Genomic DNA, 24,215 nt, shown 5'->3' on the forward strand with positions numbered 1-24,215 from the left:
AAAATTGGGTTGAAACAACCCAGCATTTTTTAGAGTGTAGCCTACATCAAAGTCTCAGATGGTTGGTGTCAGTGTTGACTCGTGTCATGGAGGGTGGTCTGTTTTTCCTACAGAAGCCGGTGCGGGGCTTATAAAGAAAATGAAAAGGCAGAATAAGACCACATAAAAAAGTCCTTATAAGAGCAGATAATTGGTTGCAAATGGTGATAGTTCCATCATCTTTATTTTACGAAGAGTAAAGTTTGGATTGTTTTGTAGGTTTCCAAAATGAGAGCGTCTAATTAGTTACAAAATAGTTTATTTAACTGTGAAATCCACTTTTGGAATCTTTATTTTTTTAAGAGTATATGCTAGTGCATTCCTAAACAAAGTTAACAAAATGACCTAATATAATATATTTATTAAAGCTTTCCAACTTCAAAAGGAAATATGTCAACAATGGAAAGAAAACTTCACTCTTATGATAAGGTCTTTTCTTATCAGATTCACCTCTTTTCTGAAAAGGTACAGTAAACGGTGAACAGTAACAATGGTGTGGTTTTACCACATACTGTACATTTGAGACCGAGTCCTCGTCATTTTGAAGTGCATGTAAAATGAATTATGCAACTTTGTTATAAGCCTTTGTAGGTTTGTGCAGAAGTAAGACTGGAATTACTGACGACTCGTTTCAGAAATTCACAATCGATTCTTTCTTTTGGGAGACAATAACTCCACAGCTATATCACACACTACATGTGATGAAAAACCCGATCAAAGGGGCATTTAAGAAAGACATACTCATTGCACCTTTAACTTTAATATTTATTCAGACATGCAACTGGCTTCACAACAAATATCCACTAGCAATTCCAGGATTACAAAAATACAGCTTCATTGAAACATGAAACTACATTACCGAATAAAGCAAACATGTATAACAATGGCATTAATCATTAACAGAGAGAAATGATCAATCATTGACCAATATGTAATCTTAGGAGAAATAATAAACTAGCCCTGGTTGGCCTGTCTCATACACAATCTCAGCTGTGCACTTGGTGTGCCGCTGCTTTTCGGCGTCAGAAGGAATGCAGAGGCAGGTTTAGACCTGAACTTCCGTGTGAGGCAGGAAGTAAGCGAACTGTCAGTGACTAACACTAGTGTACAGCTCTCAGCCTGCTGCATGTGGGTTGGGTGGTGTCCAACGTTAAACAGGAAAGAGAGGCATTTTACTGAAAACTTATTTATGACCACATCACCTAGGCACTGAAGCTGAAAGATAAACCAAGGTAAGAGATGTTTTTCCTCAAACAAATAGTGTTGATAACTAGGACTGGGTTCAATGTGTTTTTGATTTTGTTCAAATATACCTTTTACATTTGACAATAATCAAACAGGACGATTTTGTGGGAATATTGTGGTGATATTCCCACAAAAAAAGTTAACATGCTACACCAGGATACCTGTATTTTTCTGTATAGTGATGATGTGAGTCAGTATATTTGATTATTTATTAGGGTCCAGATATGAAGATGGCATGGGCAGATTTGCTTCTGCTGATATGTTGTCTAATATGTTGGGGCATATAGGCTGATTTTCAATGCTTTGTGGAGAATATCCCAGACTGATTAATTGCAAATTAATTCATTATTGTGACTGGCCAGATATAATAGTATATTTACACTGGTATTAGAACAGCACAAATAACACCACACCCATATCAGTGTGATATTATCATTTACTAAAAGACTACAACATGAATCCAATAGTTTTGGACTAGCCGATCTAAAAGTTGACAGATCAAAAAATCAAAATGGATTCTACTTACAGCTCAGTAAGTTCCCAGTTTTGTTGTTTCATAGTCTTCATAATCTTTAATCAAACTTTTTTTATTATTATTGTTATATTAACCAATAGTCGTCCACAATTCTCTGAAACATCCAAGTTATAGAATCCAAACAATTTATGATGGATAAAATCAAGTCTTCCAGACATTGTTTTCATTGAATATTCAGTTTACTTGGAAATATGTCACAGCATGGAAGTAAAGTGCGTTGGAAAAGGCATTTCATGTTGACTTGAAGAATGGATGCTAAATGTAACATTTATTCAAGATTAAAGTTTTAACTCTTGCTGTTTGGCTTGTCCAAAAACTGAATTATGTCCTCGGCTGTCTGGTGTCTCTAACAATAATTACTGTATGTCCGTGTCATTTGGAATAGCACATGCTGTCGGTTCTCTAAATGAGCAAATAACAGTGATTTGTACAATGGCCACTGAAGTAAGTTTGTTTCTGGGCTGTTCTAAAGTTTTAGCCTCAAAGCACATAAAGAGGTTTAGTGTTTCAAGTACAACATCTCACATGTTAAAGTATACCAGCACTGTTACAGGAATCATAGAACGGCACACCAGCTGAACTAAAACACTGCCCAAGTGTTTGAGGAAGAAACAAACGGGAGACTGCTTTTCTATCAGGTTACCCCACAGCCAACAGTCTGTCTGCTTCTATAATGACTGTTTTCCTTAGACTAAAGTAACTGCTAAAGAATGATAGCATCTCAGTGATTTTAAAAAGCCTTACTGTGACAACATTAGCGGCTAGGCTATTCAGAGGACTGTGAATGAACTGTTAAGTTAGGCTACTCTTTACTGAATCATGGAATGCTGTAAAATACATTGTTGAAACTAGCATTCAGTCCTTTGGTAAATGCTAACATGTTTGCAGCCTCAACAGTGACATTTAAATGTCAAAAAGTCCTATATGGCAAATATTTAGTCTGTTTAAGGATTAAACTACTTGTATTAATGTCTGCTATGCAAGCACCACTAGTACCATTGTTTAAGACAATAGTAAACTCCAAAGTAAATTTTGGCAAACACTTGTCATGTTACAGATATGAATGACACCTCAAATTGTTTGTTGAAGAAATATGTGCTATTAATTTTCTAAGTGATCAGACTTTCACATATATTTTCACATGATATTATAGTATTTACTAAGACTTATTAAAAACATTCCATAAAATATATTTAGAGACCAGAATATTACAGAGACTTTAGTGGACAGTTTTGACTTGGCCAATAAGTTACAGCAACCAATTAAATAAAAGAGCACTTAAAGAGAGTGTATTTAAAGAGAGTACACTTTCATGACTGTTCATTAACACACTTTTAAAAGGTGCACTTTTTAATAATATAAAATTGAAAGTTTTACTTTAGACTACATTTTAAATCATTAAGTTTTAATAATCTTGTATTGTTCTTTAAAGAAGTACACTTATTTTCACGTGTTGTCTAACATACTAAAGCACATGTGAATTACTTGATTATAATTTTAACTGTACTGTCTTATTCAGTATTGTATTTAGAGTTAAACTTAATTGAAACTAAATTGAAACTTCATCAGTACAAATTACAAATATGTTTAAATGCATGACATACAAGTTTCAATAGAAATGTAATTAAAGTATGTTTTAGTTTGTCACAAATGCTTATCAGTACATTTGACAGTAAACTTTAACAATATATCAAAGACAATAAAAGTAATTAAATAACGTATAAAGATAAAAACACTCTAAAGTTCAGCTTTCTGCTTTATACATTTTAAATGTAATACATTTTCATTTAACTGCAAAAACAAGAAGCTAACTCTCTGGAAACTTTCAGTTCACACTTAAGTATATTATTCTGAAGTATATAATTATTATTCTAAAAGTTATTCTAAGAGTTAATCAAATCAAACAGTTCCATCGACAAAATTGAGACGTTTGAGAAGAGAAAATGCCACAGTTATCCTGCTTTGATTGCAGTATGATTAAATAACTTCCTCGCTATTTAATTTAAAACACATGCAATTGTGAAACAAAAGGAAACACTGAGCTAATTTCTTTTCCAGACCTGAAATCCTACAGAGATGCCCTTGATATGGAACATTATTCACCATAACACTTAACAAAACCATTCTTGAAGTAGAAAAGAGGAGGATATTGCGCTGAGAATGACTGACCTCATCTCCTCAAACATCACCGTTAAATAAAGATTTACTCTGACAAGGTGCCAAGTTCTGCCAACTTGACTTTTTTATTTCTTCCTGTTGTGGCATATTGAATCTACGTAGCATAAATCAAACAAAACACATGTATGTTTTAACGTGATGTATTGATGATATATTGATGATGTAGTTGTTAATTGTTTGGAAAAAGAAACATTAGACACATATGAGAAGCACCATATTGTGATAGCTACATAGAGATAGAGTGTCATCTGTTTCCTGTTGGAAACTTAGATGCTTTCAACATCTTGTGAGGGGAAGTTGCTCTAACCACTTCCCCATGTGTAGCAGCACACAAACAGCTCTCTGATTGGCTGCACGACAGTGCTTCATTTAAACAAGAAGACACAGCATTGTTCTACTCACAGGTGCTGGTGGTACAGACTCTGCCCGCCTGGTTTGACATAGTTGAAGAATTATTGTAGTATTGCAGCACTGCTCATCTTCAAATGAATATTCGCTTGTGTTGTATTGTTGTGTTCATTTAAAATCCAAATGCAAACTCAATATATAGGCCTACTGTGTATATATATTTTAATTTTTATATAAAATAAAATTATTTCATAATGAAAAAAAAATTAAGTAAATATTCTTAGATTAAATAAAAGAAAAAACTAAAACTAGATGAGTAAAGAATGTGAACAAACCTTGATGTTGGCTTGAGAAAGTTTGAAGTATAGGCCTAATTGTAAAAGCTTGAAGTGTGAAATGAGAGGGGGGGGGGGGGAATTTTGAATCAGTTTTAAAAGCTCAAAGTTTGAAGGTTTTAAATCTCTCTGACAAATTGTTTGCTATGTTGTTGCTTGGGGTTTAAGGTGGTTGATAGGGTGCTGCTATGCCGTTGCTATGGTATTCTGGGTGGTTACTAGGGTGTTGCTATGTGGTTTCTAATACTCAGGAGGTTGCTAGGGTGTAAAAAAAAAAGTGCCAACTACTGTAGTCTTACCAATCTACAGATAAAGCGTTGTCGGAATAATTTCGGTTTCGCGTATCTCCCCCGAAGTGATAAAATTCTGTCTAAAAATGTTTAAGGCCAGACAAGTAGTTTGTTAAGGCTTTGTAGGGAATTACAAACCTGCGCACATATATTCAAATGCACATAACTATAGAATTCATTCTTAATGCGCATGTGAGCGCCATCAGCGTTTATCACAGGTTCGCGTTTAAAGTCTGTGTAGAGAGAACGGTGTCGTCTTAGCGGCCTCTAATTTAATAACTAATGATCGTTGCGACGGAAGTGAATCAATCAAAACTAACTTTAGCTGGAAAATATCTTTATTCAAGAACCGCTATAAAGCCAAAACAATCTCTGTTACCGTAAATTATCCGTTTATCACTGTAAAGCAGCTTTGAAACAATCTACATTGTTAAAAGCGCTATATAAATGAAGATGACTTGACTTGATGTGTAAATGTAGCTTAACATAAACTTTAAAATTTTCTGAAATAAATGTGAATGGTGCTTGTGCTGAGATTAAGCTTCAGCTTTAGACCTGCAGGAGAACAACAACAGATTCAGATCCTCAAGAGTCAGAGTTCACCGTGTTACACAAATCATTGAGTATTTTTCTATCCCCATGATATAAGGTGTGGTTGGTGGTCGCCAGGGTGTTGCTAAGTGATTGGTAAGGTGTTTTGAGTGGGTTTGGCAAAGTACTCTATGATAATCTGCTTTTAATATGGATTGAATCCCTCCTTTAGTGTAATTCTATGGGATTTTTGTCCATTTTATTATCCATCTGAAGAAAAATTTACATCTCACTTAGAAAAGTACACTTCTTCTTGGTTTCAGGAATTAATTTATTTCTGTAGCAAACAAGCCAGACGACTGTGTTTAAAAATGTTAACATGTGCATTAATTCAAAGCGGTTGCACAAATTATTTGCTGAATGTGGGAGAATAAGAAGGAAGTGGGACAGAGTTGGGTAGTTTGGACCAAGATTACCGATACTGTTTGTCTTATTAAAGCTGAACTGCAGGCATCTGGAAAATCAGCAGAGAAGTTACTGTAACAGATCTGCTCTTTAATCCTACTGGCTCATATTAACTGTGAAAAAATTAATGTTTATTATAGAACATGGACTGGTTTATGCAGTTACTGTAGCAACATTACAATATAATGAAACAGAGAATGATCTCTTTGCATCTAAATCATACTTTCTGTGTATATTGCACACTCAGGCTGTACTAAGCGTTCATGGGCAGGATTCTGCATGTCTTAGCAAAGAATGAATGTGTAAAAGAGTTATGCAAGCCACGCTTTTATCTCTAGCCTCTGGATGGATATTGTGCAATGTTTAGCTTCGGGTTATGTTTTGTATGCACAGGTACTCTGCTCTATATTATCCATCACAAACTTGCTCGCTAACCAGTAAAAAATGACACCATCCATTTGACCAATTTACACAGCAGTTACAAAAGTAGTTGAAGGCCAGATTATCCAGATGACAACATCCACAGCTTACAAAAATACATTTTAAGAACGTTTTGATAACATTCTCATTACGTTTTTGGAATGTTTTCTGAATGTTCAAAACGTCCAGTTAAATGTTTTAAAAACATTTCTTGGTTATGCAAATGTTAAGGGAACATTAATTTCTGCAAATATTATAGGAGTGTTACTTTTGAATGTTCTCTGAACTGAAACAAGAAGTAGCCTAACATTTAAAAATGTTAGACGAACGAGTCTAAAACATTTTTCAGAAAAAAGATGTAGCCTATAGGCTGGATAATATTTTTGTGAACAGCAACATTTTAAGAACAGATAACATAAAAAAAAAAAAAAAATTGTGTGTGTGTCTTCCCAGCAAACACATTTACGTTGTGGCAACGTCTCTGGCACATTGCATTTCTGCTATGGCAACGTCGCTGCCTACGTGCTCGCAACATTGTAACAACGTAGAATTGTAAGATGTGTCAGGGCTGTAGTAGCAACGTTGTTGCGCGACATTCAGCAACTGAGAGACGACGTTCTGACATTTTTTTATATGCTGCTAGATATGATATCCCCCATTTAGCATTTTGTTAGATAATTATATACTTTTTTTATCGTTTATTGTTTATCATTATTATTTAATGGGGCTATCAGCAAATTAGCCTAATTATAATCAACACCTGCAAGTGTACACTTTAAAGAGTAAAAATGACAGACGGTTTCGTTAATTCAACTTTATTAAAACTGCATGTGGTAATCAAATTGCACTTCCAAAAGTCATACATTTGTGGGGGGAAAAAGAAATAAATGAATATACACATTTATTTTAAGTATAATGAATAAAACCTAGTAGGCCTATAGTAAATAAAACATAAAAAGCAAAGGCAGATAAGAACATTTAATGAACAAAACCGGGTTCTGTATGGCAGACAGTAGTCGAAATCTGGCTGATAAAGGTCGGTAACCGTCCACAAATCCAGAGGAGCAAAGAAACGAATGAGTCTAAATAGCAGACAAATCAAATGAAAAACGAAACAGTGCAAGCAAGGCTACATTAGTCACATTAGAAATTCAAGTTTTAGGTTGTGTTTGATAGCTGAGGCTAAATTAAACGCAATACTCACGTATCCTTGCTCGATGATGAATGAGAACACAATGAGCCCAACAGGTGGTTGGAATTTAAAAGGCTGATTTTCCCGCTTCAGGGCAGTGAAGAGTGACGAGTACATTATGTAGTCCAGTGGTTGTCCAGACACCCTCGGCACAACCTTAAGCAATGGCCCGGAACCGTGGTTTAATGTCAGCATTTTGATAACGCTGTAACAACCTTCACCACACAACGTAGTTGAAGCAACCTTTTGGCCAGGGTCGGGTACGTTGTGCCAACGTTCTGTGTTTGCTGGGTTGTTGTTCAGATGTGTTTGTTTCTTGCCCTTCAGTTTAGTTTAGCCTTGATTGTTTCCTAGTTAGTCTTTGGTTACTGATTATGTTCAGCTGTCGTTCATTATGTTTCCCTTCCCTTATGCTCTGTGTATAAGTACTCCCAATTTTGTCCTGTTCCTTTTGGGTTATTGTCATTGCTTACATGTGGTTAAGGTGTTTATTCTTCTGAGATTCTTCTGTGCGATTCTGTTCATGGATTAAAGGCTGTTTCACAAAGACATTCCCTTCGTGTTGGATTCAACCATACAAGGATGAGACCCTTAAACATGCAGCTTTTCTGGAGTGGAATAGATGACATTCTTGGACAGATGCTGCAGATGAGGGAGAAGCACCGTCCCTTCGCGGAGTTCGTGGAGTATGCCTTATGGGTTTGCGGAGGAAGATGGCATCAACTCCGACTCCCCAGGACTTTCAACACTTTCAGCAGCCATCTCCCTGTCCAGATATGGCTTGTCGTCCCAGCCCGGAGAGTCCTGGACAGCAAGAGAAAACCTCCGCCACAGACCTGATGACGACGCCTAAGAACCAGAGCCTGAAGCATCACCTGCCATGGACCACGAGCATGAACCCCCTCCAACCCCAGAGTCAGAGCCAGCCAAAGAGTTCGTCCCAGAGCCAGTGCCAGTGCCAGTTGCCATATCCGTCCCCAGGCTGGAGCATATCGGCAGGTCCATCACAAAGAAAGTGCTGTTCGAACAGTCCACTTCAGGGCCAGTTGAGGATCACTGACTCATTGAATTTACACCGGAGCCAATTCCCACTCTCTCCCGCACCCCTCGAACTCTCACCTCTTCTGGTAAAGCCAGCTATGATTCTAGACACCCAGTCCCGCCCGCCCATTAACCTTTCTACCCCCTCATTCCTGGATTCTATGCTGGGTCCTTTCAGTTCCCTTGCACTGACCTGTCCCACTGGTACCTCGCAGCTCCTCGACTCCATCCTCGGCGTGGACACCTGAAAGCTCTCTGGCTCCGCTTCGAACTCCTTCACCACCTGGATGACTCTGTGAAGTGGATCCCCTGGCTACACCTCAGGCATCCAGGCCCATTATTCCACCTCAACCTTTCAGCCCTTTAGCTCCACCGTGGTCTACCATCACTCAGGCTCCACCGGTCACCCTCGTCCCTCCGGCTCCACCTTGGTCTTTCGTCATCTTGGTTTTGCTGCAGACTTCCAGATCTTCAGCTGCGCCTCAGCAATCCACCCTGTCGGCTCCACCGGGTTCCTCCTTCCATCTGGTTTCGCCTTGGTCCTCACTCCCTCGCATGTCGCCCTTTTCTGCCAAGCCCATGCCTCTGCCATGGAGGATTGGATTCAACCATACATTCTATTAATGTTACTGGAAGAATGATTTAAAAAAAAATAACTTTAAAAAAAACTTTCTAGAATGATGGGGGAGTTATGAGGTCTTCAAATAAAGTTTTTTTTAGGTCTGGCCATAACTTACTTCAAAAAAGGACTGCTGTGAACTTCACAACCTCAGTGTTTGATAGCCTTTACTACAGTATGAAAAATAAATATAATGATCATTTTAAGACTGGTGTTTACAAATTTGGAAACAAAATCTGAAACAGAACTTTAATTTTTCATTCAAAATACAATTTTGATTCAGTCTGTGATCTTTTATTCATTGATGAAAAACTGATAACTGATTTGATGTTGTTCAGGACTGAGACTGACTCACAGATGTATATAAAATAAAACAGACAGTCAGATGTTGCGTCTGAAAACTACATTTGGTTTGAAACTTCACGACTGTTAAAAGAAAGTATGTTCTATAGCATGAATATGGTAGTATGAATGAAATTCTGATGTACTACATCCGCCATGTTGTCATTGTCACGTGACCTGTCAGTTGCGTCGCTTAACTTCCAAACCTCTCCCATGGCCTCATGGGATAGTAAAATGTCCAATGAATGCACACGTCAGAATCTCGGTGGAAGTACTGTAGTAGGCCACTGGGTACTTTTTTTAAAATACAATGTATTTGGACATACTACTCTGTTGATGTACTGTTTTTCACATATATATAGTAGGGAAGTAGGCTATTTGATTTCATACGCAGCAAAAATATTTGCATCACTTTTCACAAGTTTGAAGCAGTGAGGGCCAATTTAATCAATTATCTAAGGGTCATTTAAAATTCTCACATCACATTTGCACCTGTGACGTAGAGGCGGAGACGGTCGAATCCATTTGCAGATATTTATTAAAGGTGATGACAAACAGAGAAATAATCAAACAGGAACTCAAATGAAGTCAAGGGTAATCCAGAATCGAAGTCAAACAGGCAAAGTTCAGAGGCAGGCAGCAAAGGTTCACAAACCGAGTACAGAGTCCAAGTTCAAACACACGAGATCAAATCCAAGCACAGAGAAAACAAGGGTTACACACTGAGACAGAGGTTGGGTAAAACAATACTTCACAAATGACAGAGAACAGAACAGTCCAGATAAAGGGTAGCTGAGGGTGCACAGGTGAGGCTGGTGAAATCATAATTAGGTGATTAAGGAATAACGAGCATGGAGGATAATGGGAAATGAAGTCCTAGTATGCTGGAGAGAGGGATCTAGTGAAACCAGGAGGAGGCGTTGTCGTGCGTTCCGTGACAGCACCACAGATCACCAATTCAAGAGCCCTGGTCTAAGAAAAATATGTAAGGTACACTATACAGTAATGTCTGCCAGTCATGGCAAAATAAACAGGCAGTGTTATCAGGACCCCAGCATAAAGTGGAGGATAACCCTGCTCATTGCCAAGTTTAAAAATATGCATTTTCTAATTAATACTGTCCTCCATATGTCATTTTAATTGTAGCATTTGAAGTCACAAGATAATGCACCTATTGATATTAAAAAAGAGAGAGCACATAGTGACATGAAAGTACTGGTATGTTACCAAGGACGACGATGAAAAAATCCAGTTTAGTAGTCATTATATAAAAATATTTGGTTAAACTTTAAACAAGGTGACATTGTTACAGTGTAATTACACAATTAAGTACTGAGTAATATTAATGGTAACGCTTTAGATTACAGCCCGGAAAGTACTGCGTAATTACAATGAAATTACAGTGTAACTTTCGGTAATTACAGTGTACCTATAAAGTACTTATGTGTAAGTATAGGGGAACAATATGTAAAGTCTTGGGAATAAAGGGGTAACAACCAGGAAAATACTGCGTAATTAAAACAAAATTACAGTGTAACTTTCGGTAATTACAGTGTACCTATAAAGTATGTACGTGTAATTATATAGGGGAACAATTTAAAGTTTTGGAATAAAGGGGTAACAACCAGGAAAAAAAAAAAAATTATTTAGGCAAATTATTAAGTATTTTAGAACTACGGGGTACTTATACTATAATACAATCTTACTTTTGGGAGCAATTTAGCGAGTAGGCTACATACACTGCACCTTTTTGTAATAATAGTGTATACAAATACAAGGCTTTTTTCAAATTACGGGGTAGCCTATATATCAGTGCATTTATAAAGTAGGCTAATTTGTTTTTATTGCAAAGGTGCACTGATTAAGTTGTTTCAAGGCAAGTAAAACTATTGCAACTTTTTTTTTTTTTAAATGCTGGGGAAATATACTCTTGTTTCATGTAGTTACAGGGTACGTATGACATTGCGGGCCGTAAATTAAAGTGGTGCTTCTTACCCTCTTGTTCCCTTTCGAAGGGAACTCGACAATACGTCATCGACGCTTTGGGGAACGCCTCAGGCGTGACAGGTGTCTGAAATCACAATCAAATCACGGCAATCACATTGACCGGCGACAGCCCGTGAATCATTAATGTGAATGATTAACGTGCGACCTGGAAGTATATAAGGGCGCCTTGCAAACATGACAAATCATCTTTTCGTCTTCAGGGACTGTTTTGTCTGTAACCGCTTTTGAAAATCAAAAGGTAATTATGAAATGCACTGAGAAGGCTGAGTGTTTTCAGCTGTGCGTTTTCTGTCTGGGAAGGAAGAGCGCGCACAGGCAGTTCCTGAGGGAACTGCCTGTACAATTGCGAGCGTTTTTTCTTTGAGAACGCTCCGATCTCGTCTGGCCCTCTCCTTGAGAGAAGAGGGCTCAGCGTCTGGGTGAAAGATCCCAGATGAAGCCCGCCGATCGCCTTGAGAGGGGTATAATCCTCTCAGACGATGTGGCGGCTGACGAGAGTAAGCAGTGAGTGCTTTTCCGGACAAGCAGGAGATGGCTGATGAGGTAATCGGAAAAATAGATCCTGAATCTTCTCAGCCACCCTGCCCCGTGTATGCTGAACTGGTTGGTGTTATGGAAACGCTCCGCGAGCAGGCTCAGCTGCCGTGGCTGCACGTTGGGGGAAAAATCGCTCACTATGAGAGCGTTTTTTCCCCGGTCATAAAACCACCAGCTCAGGTGAGCCTTTCATTTCTTCCCGATCTCATACTGAGATCGAGAGGACATGGAAGAACCCATACTCTGCCCATGTCCACCGACATCAGCGGGCTAGTCTCACTGATGTTGGGGTGATAGGAGAGCATGGGTATGTGTCGATGCCGCCCATTGACGAGATGTTTGCAACTATCTCGTGTCTGGCAGGCGTCGACACTGAGAGCTCCAACCCTGCCAGTTTAATGGCAGAGCATATACGCCAGCGGGTCAGGCCGGTGCTACCCTGCACACCATGGCGGTATTGCAGGTACACCAGGCCAATCTGCTGGGGGATCTCGACCAGGGGGTGGGGCCCCTGAGGCGGTTACTGAGCTGCGCCACGGAGTGAACCTGGCCGACATTGGGGAGAAGAGAGAAAGGCTTTCTCCTCGATTCACTGGTTTCGCCCTCTGAGCTTTTCGGCACCTCCGTGTAGGCGGTGGCTGGAAAGTTCAGAGAGGCGAGGGCGCGCCCAGCTGTATTAGGACCTACATACCGCTGAGATCCGTATCCACACCCAGACAGACGGGAGGGCCTGGCCCATCATGGTCCGGGGACCTTAGACAGGGCCAGAGAGCCAGTGTTGCCTCTCGTGCGCCTCCTCCGTGGAGGAGTAGATCACAGAAGAGGTGCAACTCCCGCAAGAAGAGGGATCTGAGGGAGGTGATCCAGCACGATTGCACACAGCATCGGCATGGATCACCTCCCCCTGAGGGCGTGATTATATCTTAGCCCTCTCCTCTCTTCCGACTCTCCAGACGCTTCCTACATCAGGCCTGAGGCTGGGCTCATGGTTAGAACAACGTTCTGATGGCCCGCCTCTGCTTGGTTAGTGAGAGTGCCTCTTTCAGGCATGTAAAGGTGGTAGACCCCATGTTCATAAAGAACTGTCTGGTAAGTCTTCACTTCACAAGCCGCAGGTGAGCTGAGTGGTCTTCTTTAAGAGTAATTTTGTGTGCAACTAACACTAAATGTATCTCTCTACAGACCTCGTTCCCTGTATAGAGCTATGGGGTCATGTAAGGTACATTTTTGGATTATTAGGGCCCTGAAGTCCCCCTTTAGGTGGCTAGAACGACTATTTTAGCCCTCGGGCTGTTAGCCACCTCAGGGTAGGGTAGTTGGTCTCTCTCCCACAGGATTTTTATCTTGGAGTATAGACTGACGCTAGTGCTTCAGATAGATCTTATGTCCGGTCCATGGGACCGTCTGACTTCCTTCCTGAGTACATCGCCCCCTTGAGCTCTGTTTGGGAAGTTTTCAGTGGGCTGAGCGATTCTGCAGCCAGTTGTATGAAATAATAACTATTTTTCTAGTAAGGCTGTGGCTCCTCCGAGCCCTCAGGTAGATTTATGCTTGCAGGCTGGCCCTCACCAGGGCCGCCTCTGTAGCTGGCCTAGGCTGTGCCAGGGATAGTGGAGGCGCTCTGCTTAAGCATTTCTGCCTCTGAACCTTCACTTTGTGAATATAGGTTCCTAGCATCCCTGTATGACAGCCTCCTCCAATGGGAGTCGTTAGGCCAAGGCCCGCCCCCTTCTCTGCATTCTGGGGTGACAAGAGTAATGCAGCGTGGTGCAGAGGCATGGTTTATAAAGATCCTGGGTTAGGCCTCAAATAGGCCTCCCCGGTACAATGTGTCTTTATTGAGCAGGGTTAGGCCGTCTTTCACCTCATGAAGAGACTGGGTCTGTCTGCCCGACCCTGCCGTGCAGAACTAGCAATCGGATCTGGGCCGCCAGTATAGGCTTCACTCACCTCGCTGAGCTACTGCTCGAGCGTCGGGTTGTAGGTGGTTGGCTCACAAAAGAAGCAAGCCCCACTCCCCTAGGTTGGGCACAGATACATTTTCTGTCACCCCTAGAGCCACTGGCAGGCCCGCACCTTGGTAAACCTCAGGGTGAGGTGGAGAGTATTCCCCTGTGATACAGGGTAGGTCTGAGTCCTTCACTTTCAGTTCTGTATTATCCTACCTCGCACCACTATGGCTCGGGTTGAGCGGAAAGTTCTAGCCTTCACTTCTTTTTTGGTAACGAAGTACGCTCCCTTGAAGCCAGAGCATTGCCATGTGCTGACGCCCATGCGTACAGATGGTAGGCCTCTGACTCTGGGGCCTCCGTTAAGGCAGAGTGGCGTATGTTGTACTCCCCTTGCTTAAAGGGTGCTAGCGCTCTTGCTGAGTATACTGCCATGGGCAATGTGATTAGGTACCAGAATGCTGTAGGCGCTGTGTAAACAGCTTATCTGCCAACGTAGGCTGCGCCGTTAGGTAGTAGGCCTCAGCAGGCCTCCTGAATGGGCAGCCCCCAAGAGGGCGCTGTAGGCCAGCTCACCTCATGTGGCTGGCCTTGGTGGTTCGGGCAGTTGACTCACTGATGGGTAGTAGGCCCTAAACAGGCCTTCTCGGAGGTGAGTCCCAACATTGTGGGACATACTTTAAAGCCGCGACCAGGTAGCCAGCCATATTAGGCCTCCTGTGGGTGGACCCAATAGTTATGTTGGTATAGTATGATTCCCAACAGTGTACCTTTGTAGCAGAATTGACTCGCTATCAGCTAGTAGGCCCGACTAGGCCTCCCTGATAGGCGAGTCCCTAGCTGGCTGGCCTTAGCAGGCCGCCTTGGAATCGTCAACCTAGGCCTTCACAGGCCTCCTCAGTGTTTTGAAACACAAACACTGGGTAGATCCGTGGATCGAGTAGAGAAACTCCCCTCACTGGCAAGGGTTGTATAGCACTATGCTGAGTCATACTCTTCGGGATATCCCGTCTCTGAGATCCGGGCTGAGGTTCACTGCTAGCTTCGCAGTCCCTCGGTTTGGATGCCTAACCTAAGGCAAATGTCCAGAGGCTCTGTCTCCGGACAGACAGGAAGTTTGCCAGACTGAAGTGTCTGACGTAATTGACACCAGGTCAGGCCTTCCTGGTGGCATTTCGGGGCCAGTTATCAGGTAGTAGGCCTCACCAGGCCTCCCTGAAGGTGAGCTCCCACATTCTGTGGTTATCAGGTAGTAGGTCTCACCAGGCCTCCCTGAAGGTGAGCTCCCACAAACTGTGGTTATCAGGTAGTAGGCCCCGCCAGGCCTCCCTGTGAGTAGTTCCCCAACGATGCTGGGTTCTGGAAGCTAGTGGCCGCTTGCTATCAGTTCAGCTGGCCTTATTTGGCAGCTGCTGAAAGCAAGCTTGTGCCCTGGCTCAACTAAAGTGTTCGCCCTCTGCTACTGGTTCCCTCCCGGAACTTCTTACTCTGCCTACAGCCTGGTTTGCCTACCAGGCGGACCATTGCTCCCCTCACTGAGGGTCGCTATGAGTGTTTGGACCCCTGAGTCTGGTCAGACGGTCGTAGGCCACTCGTGAGGCCTCCCAGTTAGATCAGCACCTAGGCCTTCACAGGCCTCCTCAGTGTTATGAAACACAAACACTGGGTAGATCCGTGTATCGAGTAGAGAAACTCCCCTCGCTGGCAAGGGTTGTAAAGCACTATGCTGAGTCATACTCTCCGGGATATCCCGTCTCTGAGATCCGGGCCGAGTGGTTCACTGCCAGCTTCGCAGTCCCTTGGTTTGGATGCCTTACCTAAGGCAAATGTCCAGAGGCTCTGTCTCCGGACAGACAGGAAGTTGGCCAGACTGAAGTGTCCGACTTAGTGACACCAGGTCGGGCCGTCCTGGTGGCATTTCGGGTGGTAGTTTCCCCGAATAGTGACTGGCTGGGGTTCCCTCGGGTTCCCTAGCCACATTCCCTAGAAGGGACCCCTTCTAAAATTGAAGTTGTGGTCCTAGGCCTTTGAGCAGGCCTAGGTAGGCCTCTGGTAAAACATCGTTTTGGAGGGCCTCCTGTTAGGCTTATAGCTTGGGCTATGACCGTAGGGAATGCTGTCACTGACAGCCCAGTGTGACCTGAGGGTGAGTGGTTCTTGCATTTCATTTGAATTTGCTGGTTCTGACAGTTGTCACTGCCTCCTGGCATGCACTCCCCTCAGCATGGCGGAGTGGGTATTTCGTTCCCCAAAGCGTCGATGACGTATTGTCGAGTTCCCTTCGAAAGGGAACGTCTCAGGTTACAACTGTAACCTATGTTCCCTGAGAACAGGGAACGAGACAATACGTCTCCCTGCCATGCCTCGGGGCCTGCCTACCAAACAGTCCCTTCAGACGAAGGATGATTTGTCATGTTTGCAAGGCGCCCTTATATACTTCCAGGTCGCACGTTAATCATTCACATTAATGATTCACGGGCTGTCGCCGGTCAATGTGATTGCCGTGATTTGATTGTGATTTCAGACACCTGTCACGCCTGAGGCGTTCCCCAAAGCGTCGATGACGTATTGTCTCGTTCCCTGTTCTCAGGGAACATAGGTTACAGTTGTAACCTGAGACGTTTCTTGTAGTTACAGGGTACGTATGACATTGCGGGCCGTAAATTAAAGTGGTGCTTCTTACCCTCTTGTTTCATGTAGTTACAGGGTAAGTACAATAAAAACACATGTAAACACACAATCTGATATCACTTGGAAAACTTTATTTGAAAAACAACTTATTTTAAAACGGATTTACAACACTTTCTCTTGCTTGGTTTCCTCCTCCTCTTGTTCCTCTTCTTCTTTCTTTCCACTGATAAATCTTAAGAAGGAATCCCATGTCTCTTGCTATTCTGTATTATGTGTTGAAAGAAAATACAGTACAGAAATGTCCTCACCATTTACTCATCTTTTACCCTCATGTCATCCGAGATGTATATGAATTTCCTTCTTCAGATTAACACAATTTTTTTTTTTTAGAAAAATATATAATCTCTGTGAATGCATAATGCAAGCCCATGTGTTCCTAAAAGTTGACATCAAACAGCACATACAGCAATAACTAAAGTAATCCATACGACCCCAATGGATGAATCAATGTCTTCTGAAGTTAGACGATAAGTGTTTGTAAGAAAAATACCAAATATTTAAACATTTTAAAGACTATCGCTTCCGTTCCGACCAACTGTCACTTGCGCGTGCATGAGAGGGTTGAGTTCACGCTTGACACGCGTGACGTAAGCGCGCCGAGAAACCGAATGTCGATTTTTTTATTTTTTTATTTTTTATTAATGCTCACAACAAAATACAAACAATAACACATAATAATAATGAAAAACAAACAATACAGAAGAACAGAGATGGCAGTTCTCGCGCGAGTTTCACATCTAACTCCCGCGAGAACGTAATGAACGCGTGAAGCTTCACCAAACACGAAGCCAAGCCGACTCTCATGCACTCGCTGGACGCTGGTGACAGTTGGTCGGTAGCGAAAAGATGAGTAAATTACGAGAACATTTCTGGGTGTACTGTAGCCTATTTTCTTTTAATACATAATACAGAATAGCAAAAGACTCATTCTTAAGATTAGGCTAATCAGTGTAATGATAGAAAAAGAAGAAGAGGAACAAGAGGAGGAGGAGGAAGTAGGAAGCCATGCAAAAATTTATACTTTCTGTCAGGACTTTAGTATTTGAAATGAAAAGTTGATTTTAAAAAAGGAATAAAGTCCTTTTTTGAAATAAGTTGTTTTTCAAATAAAGTTTTCCAAGTGATATCAGATTGTGTGTTTACATGTGTTTTTATTGTACTTACCCTGTAACTACATGAAACAAGAGGGTAAGAAGCACCACTTTAATTTACGGCCCGCAATGTCATACTTACACTGTAACTACAAGAAACAAGAGGGTAAGAAGCACCACTTTAATTTACGGCCCGCAATGTCATACTTACCCTGTAACTACAAGAAACAGATATTTCCCCAGCATAAAAAAAAAAAAAAAAAAGTTGTAGTTTTACTTGCCTTGAAACAACTTAATCAGTGCACCTTTGCAATAAAAACAAATTAGCCTACTTTATAAATGCACTGATATATAGGCTACCCCGTAATTTGAAAAAAGCCTTGTATTTGTATACACTATTATTACAAAAAGGTGTATGTAGCCTACTCGCTAAATTGCTCCCAAAAGTAAGATTGTATTATAGTATAAGTACCCCGTAGTTCTAAAATACTTACAGTATAAATAATTTGCCTAAATACATTTTTTTTTTTTCTGGTTGTTACCCCTTTATTCCAAAACTTTACATTGTTCCCCTATATAATTACACGTACGTACTTTATAAGTACACTGTAATTACCGAAAGTTACACTGTAATTTAGTTTTAATTACGCAGTATTTTCCTGGTTGTTACCCCTTTATTCCCAAGACTTTACATATTGTTCCCCTATACTTACACATAAGTACTTTATAGGTACACTGTAATTACCGAAAGTTACACTGTAATTTCATTGTAATTACGCAGTACTTTCCGGGCTGTAATCTAAAGCGTTACCGAAAGGGTCAATTGACCAAACAGAATTTATTATTCCAGAAAGTATTATATATGGACATGGTAATAAATAATAAATAAATAATAAATGAAATCATAGTGAACATTTATTTGTATTTTCATTTAATGAATGTGTTTGGTTTCTGTGCTTCAGTTACATTATTCACAGTCTTTAAACAGTTTTTCCCAATCCTGTTGCATGACTTGTTCTAAAGATGTTAAATTCTCATTGCCCAACTATTTCTGTTTCAGATGGACGACATTGATGCCATGTTCAGCGACATGCTGCAGGAGATGGATCTCCTAACGCAGGTAAGTTTCCTATGGATACGTCTCGACAGACAACCTAGCTAATCAGTGCCATGTGTGCATTTATGTGTTTCTTAAAGCAGAAGCAAAATAATAATATTAATACTGATAAAATATGGAAATAGCTTCATAAATAGTAAAATTTCTAACATGAAGCTTTCCCCAAATTTTAATTTTTTGTTTATGCTCACTACAACAGAAGACAAAAGTTATCTCCCATTCAAACAATGGCAATGGTCATTTTTATTCAGTTCCAGTAATGAGATGTGATGACTTTGAAATGAGCATATTTTCTCTTCATGCAATATAACTGATGTGTGAGCCAGCAGCTGCAAATAATTTGAACACAAAATAGGGAACACAACACATACAGTATTAACACTGATATGTACAGGGGTTGGACAGTGAAACTGAAACACCAATACAGCCTCAGTTTGTCTTGGGAATGACAGATACATGTCCAGCTCAGTGGCCAGAGGGATTTTGAGCCATTCCGCTTCCAGAACAGTGGCCGGATCATTATGTGATGCTGGTGGATGAAAATGTTTTTTTTTTTCTCCTCCAAAATACCCTCAAGTTGCTAAAAAATATGTAGATCTGGTAACCGTGGGGGCCATGGGAGATGTTCAACTTCACTTTCATGTTTATACATTTAATTCTGCAGTGAGTTGGTTAGCTGTGGTTTAATGTTTTTTAAATATAACCCAGGTTAGTACCTGGACACCATCCCTTTCAGACAGCTTCCTCTTGCATTGACAGCTACTCCTGTTGGATGTAGTTCGTACTTGGTGGATACTATCCACATTACTCTGGATACTATAGCTCTCGATACACCAAAGAATTGTTGTCCTGGTCACAGATGAGCCAGAGAGATGCATACCAACAAAATGTGTCCTCTTATGAAATCGGACATGTATCCATGATGTTGTGTGGATTGCAATATTTTATGGACAGCTCAGCTGTGCTATTCCTCTGCCAATTCAACCTTCACACTCTGCTTTTACTGATGGAATGTAAAGTCTGTAAAGATTAGCAACCAGGCCACGCATATCTAGTGACACATCTCCAAAATCTGCATGTCACATATAGGCTACATGCTAATAATGACAGTTGATTTGCTGTTATTTCTGTTATTTCAAAAATAGCTTCCATATTTGTTTTCTATCATTTGTCTTGTTCCTCATTTGTCTTTTCACAGAGTTTGGGAGAAGAAGCAGAGTCTGCACCTTTGCCTAAACCTGCCTCCATTCCTGCCCCCCAGGAAATGAACTTTTCCATTGGTTTTACGGATTTTAACGGTAAACAATATTTCAACCTAATATTTTTCACCAGTGTCTGCTTTCTTACCACGTTATTTCACCTGAAAGTCTCAATTCATCCACTGTGTTGAAATATTTGTGAGAAAATAAGCGATTAATTAACCATAAAATTGCTTAAAACTATGTCTGAGGGCAGCTCAAAGGTGCACAGATACAGTAGGGCTGTGAAGTGGAGAATGTTTCTCTATGTTATTATGTTTGCAATCAAATCCTGAATAACCCACTTATTGACCTCATCAAGCTCAAAAGTTCAACTCTGTTATAGGCAAAACAAAAAGCACAATGATATATCTTTACAGAGAAAAAAACACAATTGTTCTTAGCACAAGAAGATTAACTGTAAATACACTACAAATACACAAAGTGGCAGCCTGCAATTTTTACCTGCTATTAAAAAACTATTTCTATTTCTACCTGATTTAACCCATACATTTGTTTTGTTGGTATAAATTATGTTTGTTCAGTGATGTTCAGTTGAATAAAGCAAGTTAATTTAGATTAAATTAAATTAGGCATGAATATGTAATTATTATTGTGATGCATTAATCTTGGATTGGGGGTACTAGTTTAGGATCACTGATATGAAGTTATGGTTTGGGGTGGACCTTCATGCTTGCTTTTTTTTTTTTTTACGTACAAATCACATCATACAAATTCATACGAAATTGCCATCTCGCAATTACTGTACTGTAGTTACTGTAGATAGGATTGTAATTTCTCCCCCATCTTTGGGTGCTCTGTATGTGATTTTTTGTTTCACATTGTTACCCTACATGTTTCTCTAAAGCATCGCTGCATGAGATGGAAGACAATGACTTAGATGCCTTGATGGCTGACCTGGTGGCAGATATCAGTGCCACGGAGGAAAAGTTTGCCACAGACAGAGATACGTCAAAGGGGTCAGCTCCATTTGCCCCAATACCCATACAGCCTCAGAGTAACTTTGGCCTTCCAGCATCAACTGACACCTCAAAACCTGCAACTTCCTCCAACTCCATTGCAGCTCCGCCCCCACTACCCGCCTCTAAACCATCAAAAGTAAGTATCATTCTGAATGGTCCGCACACCCACAGGCCTCATGTGGTTAACACATCCTTGGCTGAAGGTTACAGGGTTTATTTTAAAACCAAGCCAAACAACAGATGTGAACAGATATAATGGAATTTAAGTGCAGCCAACGCTGTAAAACTGCATTAACTTTATGAAGTATGAAACCTATGAATGTCTACAATATCCATCTCTCCTCTGCATGTAAAAAAACCCCACCATAGAATGTAATTACCCTCATGATTACAATGTTAGGCTCAGCCGGATATTCACTGAATGTTATTTTATGTCTAGCCCAGTGCTTGACGGAATGTACAACAGGAGACGGCTTTCTAATGTAGATCAGCTCTGTTTCACAACCTTAAGTGAGATGCAAACCCAGCAAGCACATTAAAGCATTACAGACACCCGATGCAAAGGCTGTTTAACAAGTTGGGGAGAATAATTCTATTGTCTTCTCAGCTACAATTGTGTACATTCTTATTTGAATCCTAGAATGCCTTGCAACATGCTATTACGAGGAGCGTTCTAAATGAGTCGTTTATGAAGTTCCATTTCAGTTAAGATGCACAATACTCTCTTACTTTTGTCATTTTTAGATTTAATCTGTAGAATCAGAGTAAGCCCTGCATTTCCCATATGTAGAGCCTTTTGACGCCACATTGACATGTATATTTATGTCTGTTAGGTAATTATCATTTTATATCCCCCCAGGAAGAACAAGAGGAACAGATCAAAGCAGATAAAATCAAGCTTGCTTTGGAGAAGTTAAAGGAGGCCAAAGTGAAAAAGGTATGCAGTCGTCGGTTTTATTATTATTTTTTAATCTTGAATGCACTTCAATGGTTTTAAGAATATTATTAAGTGCATTTCTAAAACAGCTGGAGACTTTTAAATCCCTTTATCAAGAATGTGAGTCATTTAACTGCAAAAATATAGGTGCTTTTCATGGCATCGTTCAATGCTGTGCGGTATGTCTGGCTGTGTTAGGTGGTCTGGGTGAGTAGACATCCACCACATTGATCTATTTCTAAAACAGATCAATGTCAATGAGATCATGGCAGTCTAAAACATGCCGGAGATCTGCTGCACGCTTGTTCAGACATTTGTTCATGCACAACCTCATGTAAGCCCAAAAGAACATCCCTTAGAGGATTAGTTCACTCACCCCCACGTCATCCAAGATGTTCATGTCTTTCTTTCTTCAGTCGAAAAGAAATGACGGATTTTGAGGAAAACATTCCAAGATTTTTCTCTATACAGTGGACTCCAATGGGGTACAATGGTTTGAAGGTCCAAATTGCAGTTTCAATGCAGCTTCAAAGGGCTCTACACGATCCCAGCCACGATAAGGGTCTGATCTAGCGAAACGATCTGTAATTTTCTAAAGAGAAATAAACATGTACTTAAAATAAAATTCGACGTGATTACATAATGTGTGGCGCATCACAGAGGAAGTGCAAGACGAGCATTTGTGGTTAAAAAGTATATATATATTTAGAAAATGACCTATCACTTCGCTAGATAAGACAATTTTTCCTCGGCTGGGATCATATAGAATCGTGAAGCTGCATTGAAACTGCAAATTGGACCTTCAAACCGCTGTACCCCATTGCAGTCCACTACATGGAGAAAAATCCTGGAATGTTTTTCCTCAAGAACCTCTTTCCGACTAAACAAAGAAAGACATGAAAATATTGGATGACGTGGGGCTGAGTAAATTATCTGGAAATTTTTATTTTGAAGTGAACTAATCCTTTAAGAAAAATCCCACGACATTCTAGACATCAATAAGAATAGGTAGAGACTTTCACTGAGGTCAAATACTTCTCAGAGGTTTCTCCTGAGAAAAGGAGAAACACTAACCCTAACCCATACCATAGTACCACAATTGTCTAATTCATTTGAAAGGAGATATCAACAAGGTCTCAAACTGTATTCAGATTTGCTAAAGTCTACTATCAAGAGAACTCTTTTATAATCAATGAAGCTGCACAATTCACGAGTTCACACTTACATACAATTAGAGGGAGTAAAGTTTAATGCGTATTTGGCGTGCTGTCCGGGGGAGGGCTCCGAGCTCGGAGTTCGGCCCGAACCCAGAGTACTCCCCCCGTATGTAAATAGTTAGGGCTATAAGTGTGGAGAAGGGGTGGTGGAGGGATGCTGCTAAACTATCAATGGATTGAGGTGAGACTGCTGAATCTCTATATACACCTCTTACCGTTGATTGCTGAGTGCTCTCCACTCATGTTAATTATCTGAACGTGCTCCTCCCGAACTTTGTTAATAAAACACCATTAAATCTCTTACTTACATCGTGTCTACATTTTGTTTGTTGATGAGAAGTTTAGCGAGCCTGCATAACAAAGCATTTAATAAAAACTCTGACGTTATGAGCGGTGAGTGGATTCTGGCTAACTTAAAGACCTCTCATTGGCCATTGCATTCAAGAGATCAACAACTATTTCTGTGATGGGCTACATTGCTCATCGCAGCAAAAACAAACTGTAAATAGATACATTTCATGTTCTCCAGAGCACAAACACAAATATGCACAAGAGCGTTTGCCAAATCTGGTTCACCAATATATTATTACAGTATTAACTGAAGGTGCTCTTGCTTACATTTGAGGGTGCTTAGCACCCTCTAGCACCCCAATAGAACCAAGCCTGGTTGTGATTCTGACTCAACCCTCTTCAGGGGCCAGTTGCATAAACTTAGCTGATAAGTGAAGACTGTGTCTTAAGAACTAGTCTGACCTACAAGCAATTAGTTAGGGCAAATCAGTCTTACTTTTGGGATTCAAATTAGGTAGACCAATCTACCTTTTTATGTAACTGACTTAAAAAAAGTTATGACCAGTCTTGAAGAAAA

At 40.6% G+C, this 24,215-nt stretch overlaps 1 protein-coding gene across 1 annotated transcript in view; it reads left to right on the forward strand.

The window, feature by feature from the left end:
• Positions 1-1,114: 1,114 nt before the first annotated feature.
• Positions 1,115-24,215, forward strand: part of apbb1ip (amyloid beta (A4) precursor protein-binding, family B, member 1 interacting protein) — a 36,528-nt gene continuing 13,427 nt past the window's right edge. Inside the window, exons 1-5 of the mRNA XM_079601731.1 lie at positions 1,115-1,271; positions 18,916-18,975; positions 20,171-20,270; positions 21,079-21,329; positions 22,053-22,130. Of these exons, the coding sequence (XP_079457857.1) occupies positions 18,916-18,975; positions 20,171-20,270; positions 21,079-21,329; positions 22,053-22,130 (489 nt within the window). The 5' untranslated portion in view covers positions 1,115-1,271. The remainder of the gene's footprint in view (positions 1,272-18,915; positions 18,976-20,170; positions 20,271-21,078; positions 21,330-22,052; positions 22,131-24,215) is intronic.

Source organism: Phoxinus phoxinus (assembly GCF_949152265.1).
Source record: "Phoxinus phoxinus genome assembly, chromosome: 24".
In the NCBI taxonomy this organism is placed as follows: Eukaryota; Metazoa; Chordata; class Actinopteri; order Cypriniformes; family Leuciscidae; genus Phoxinus; species Phoxinus phoxinus.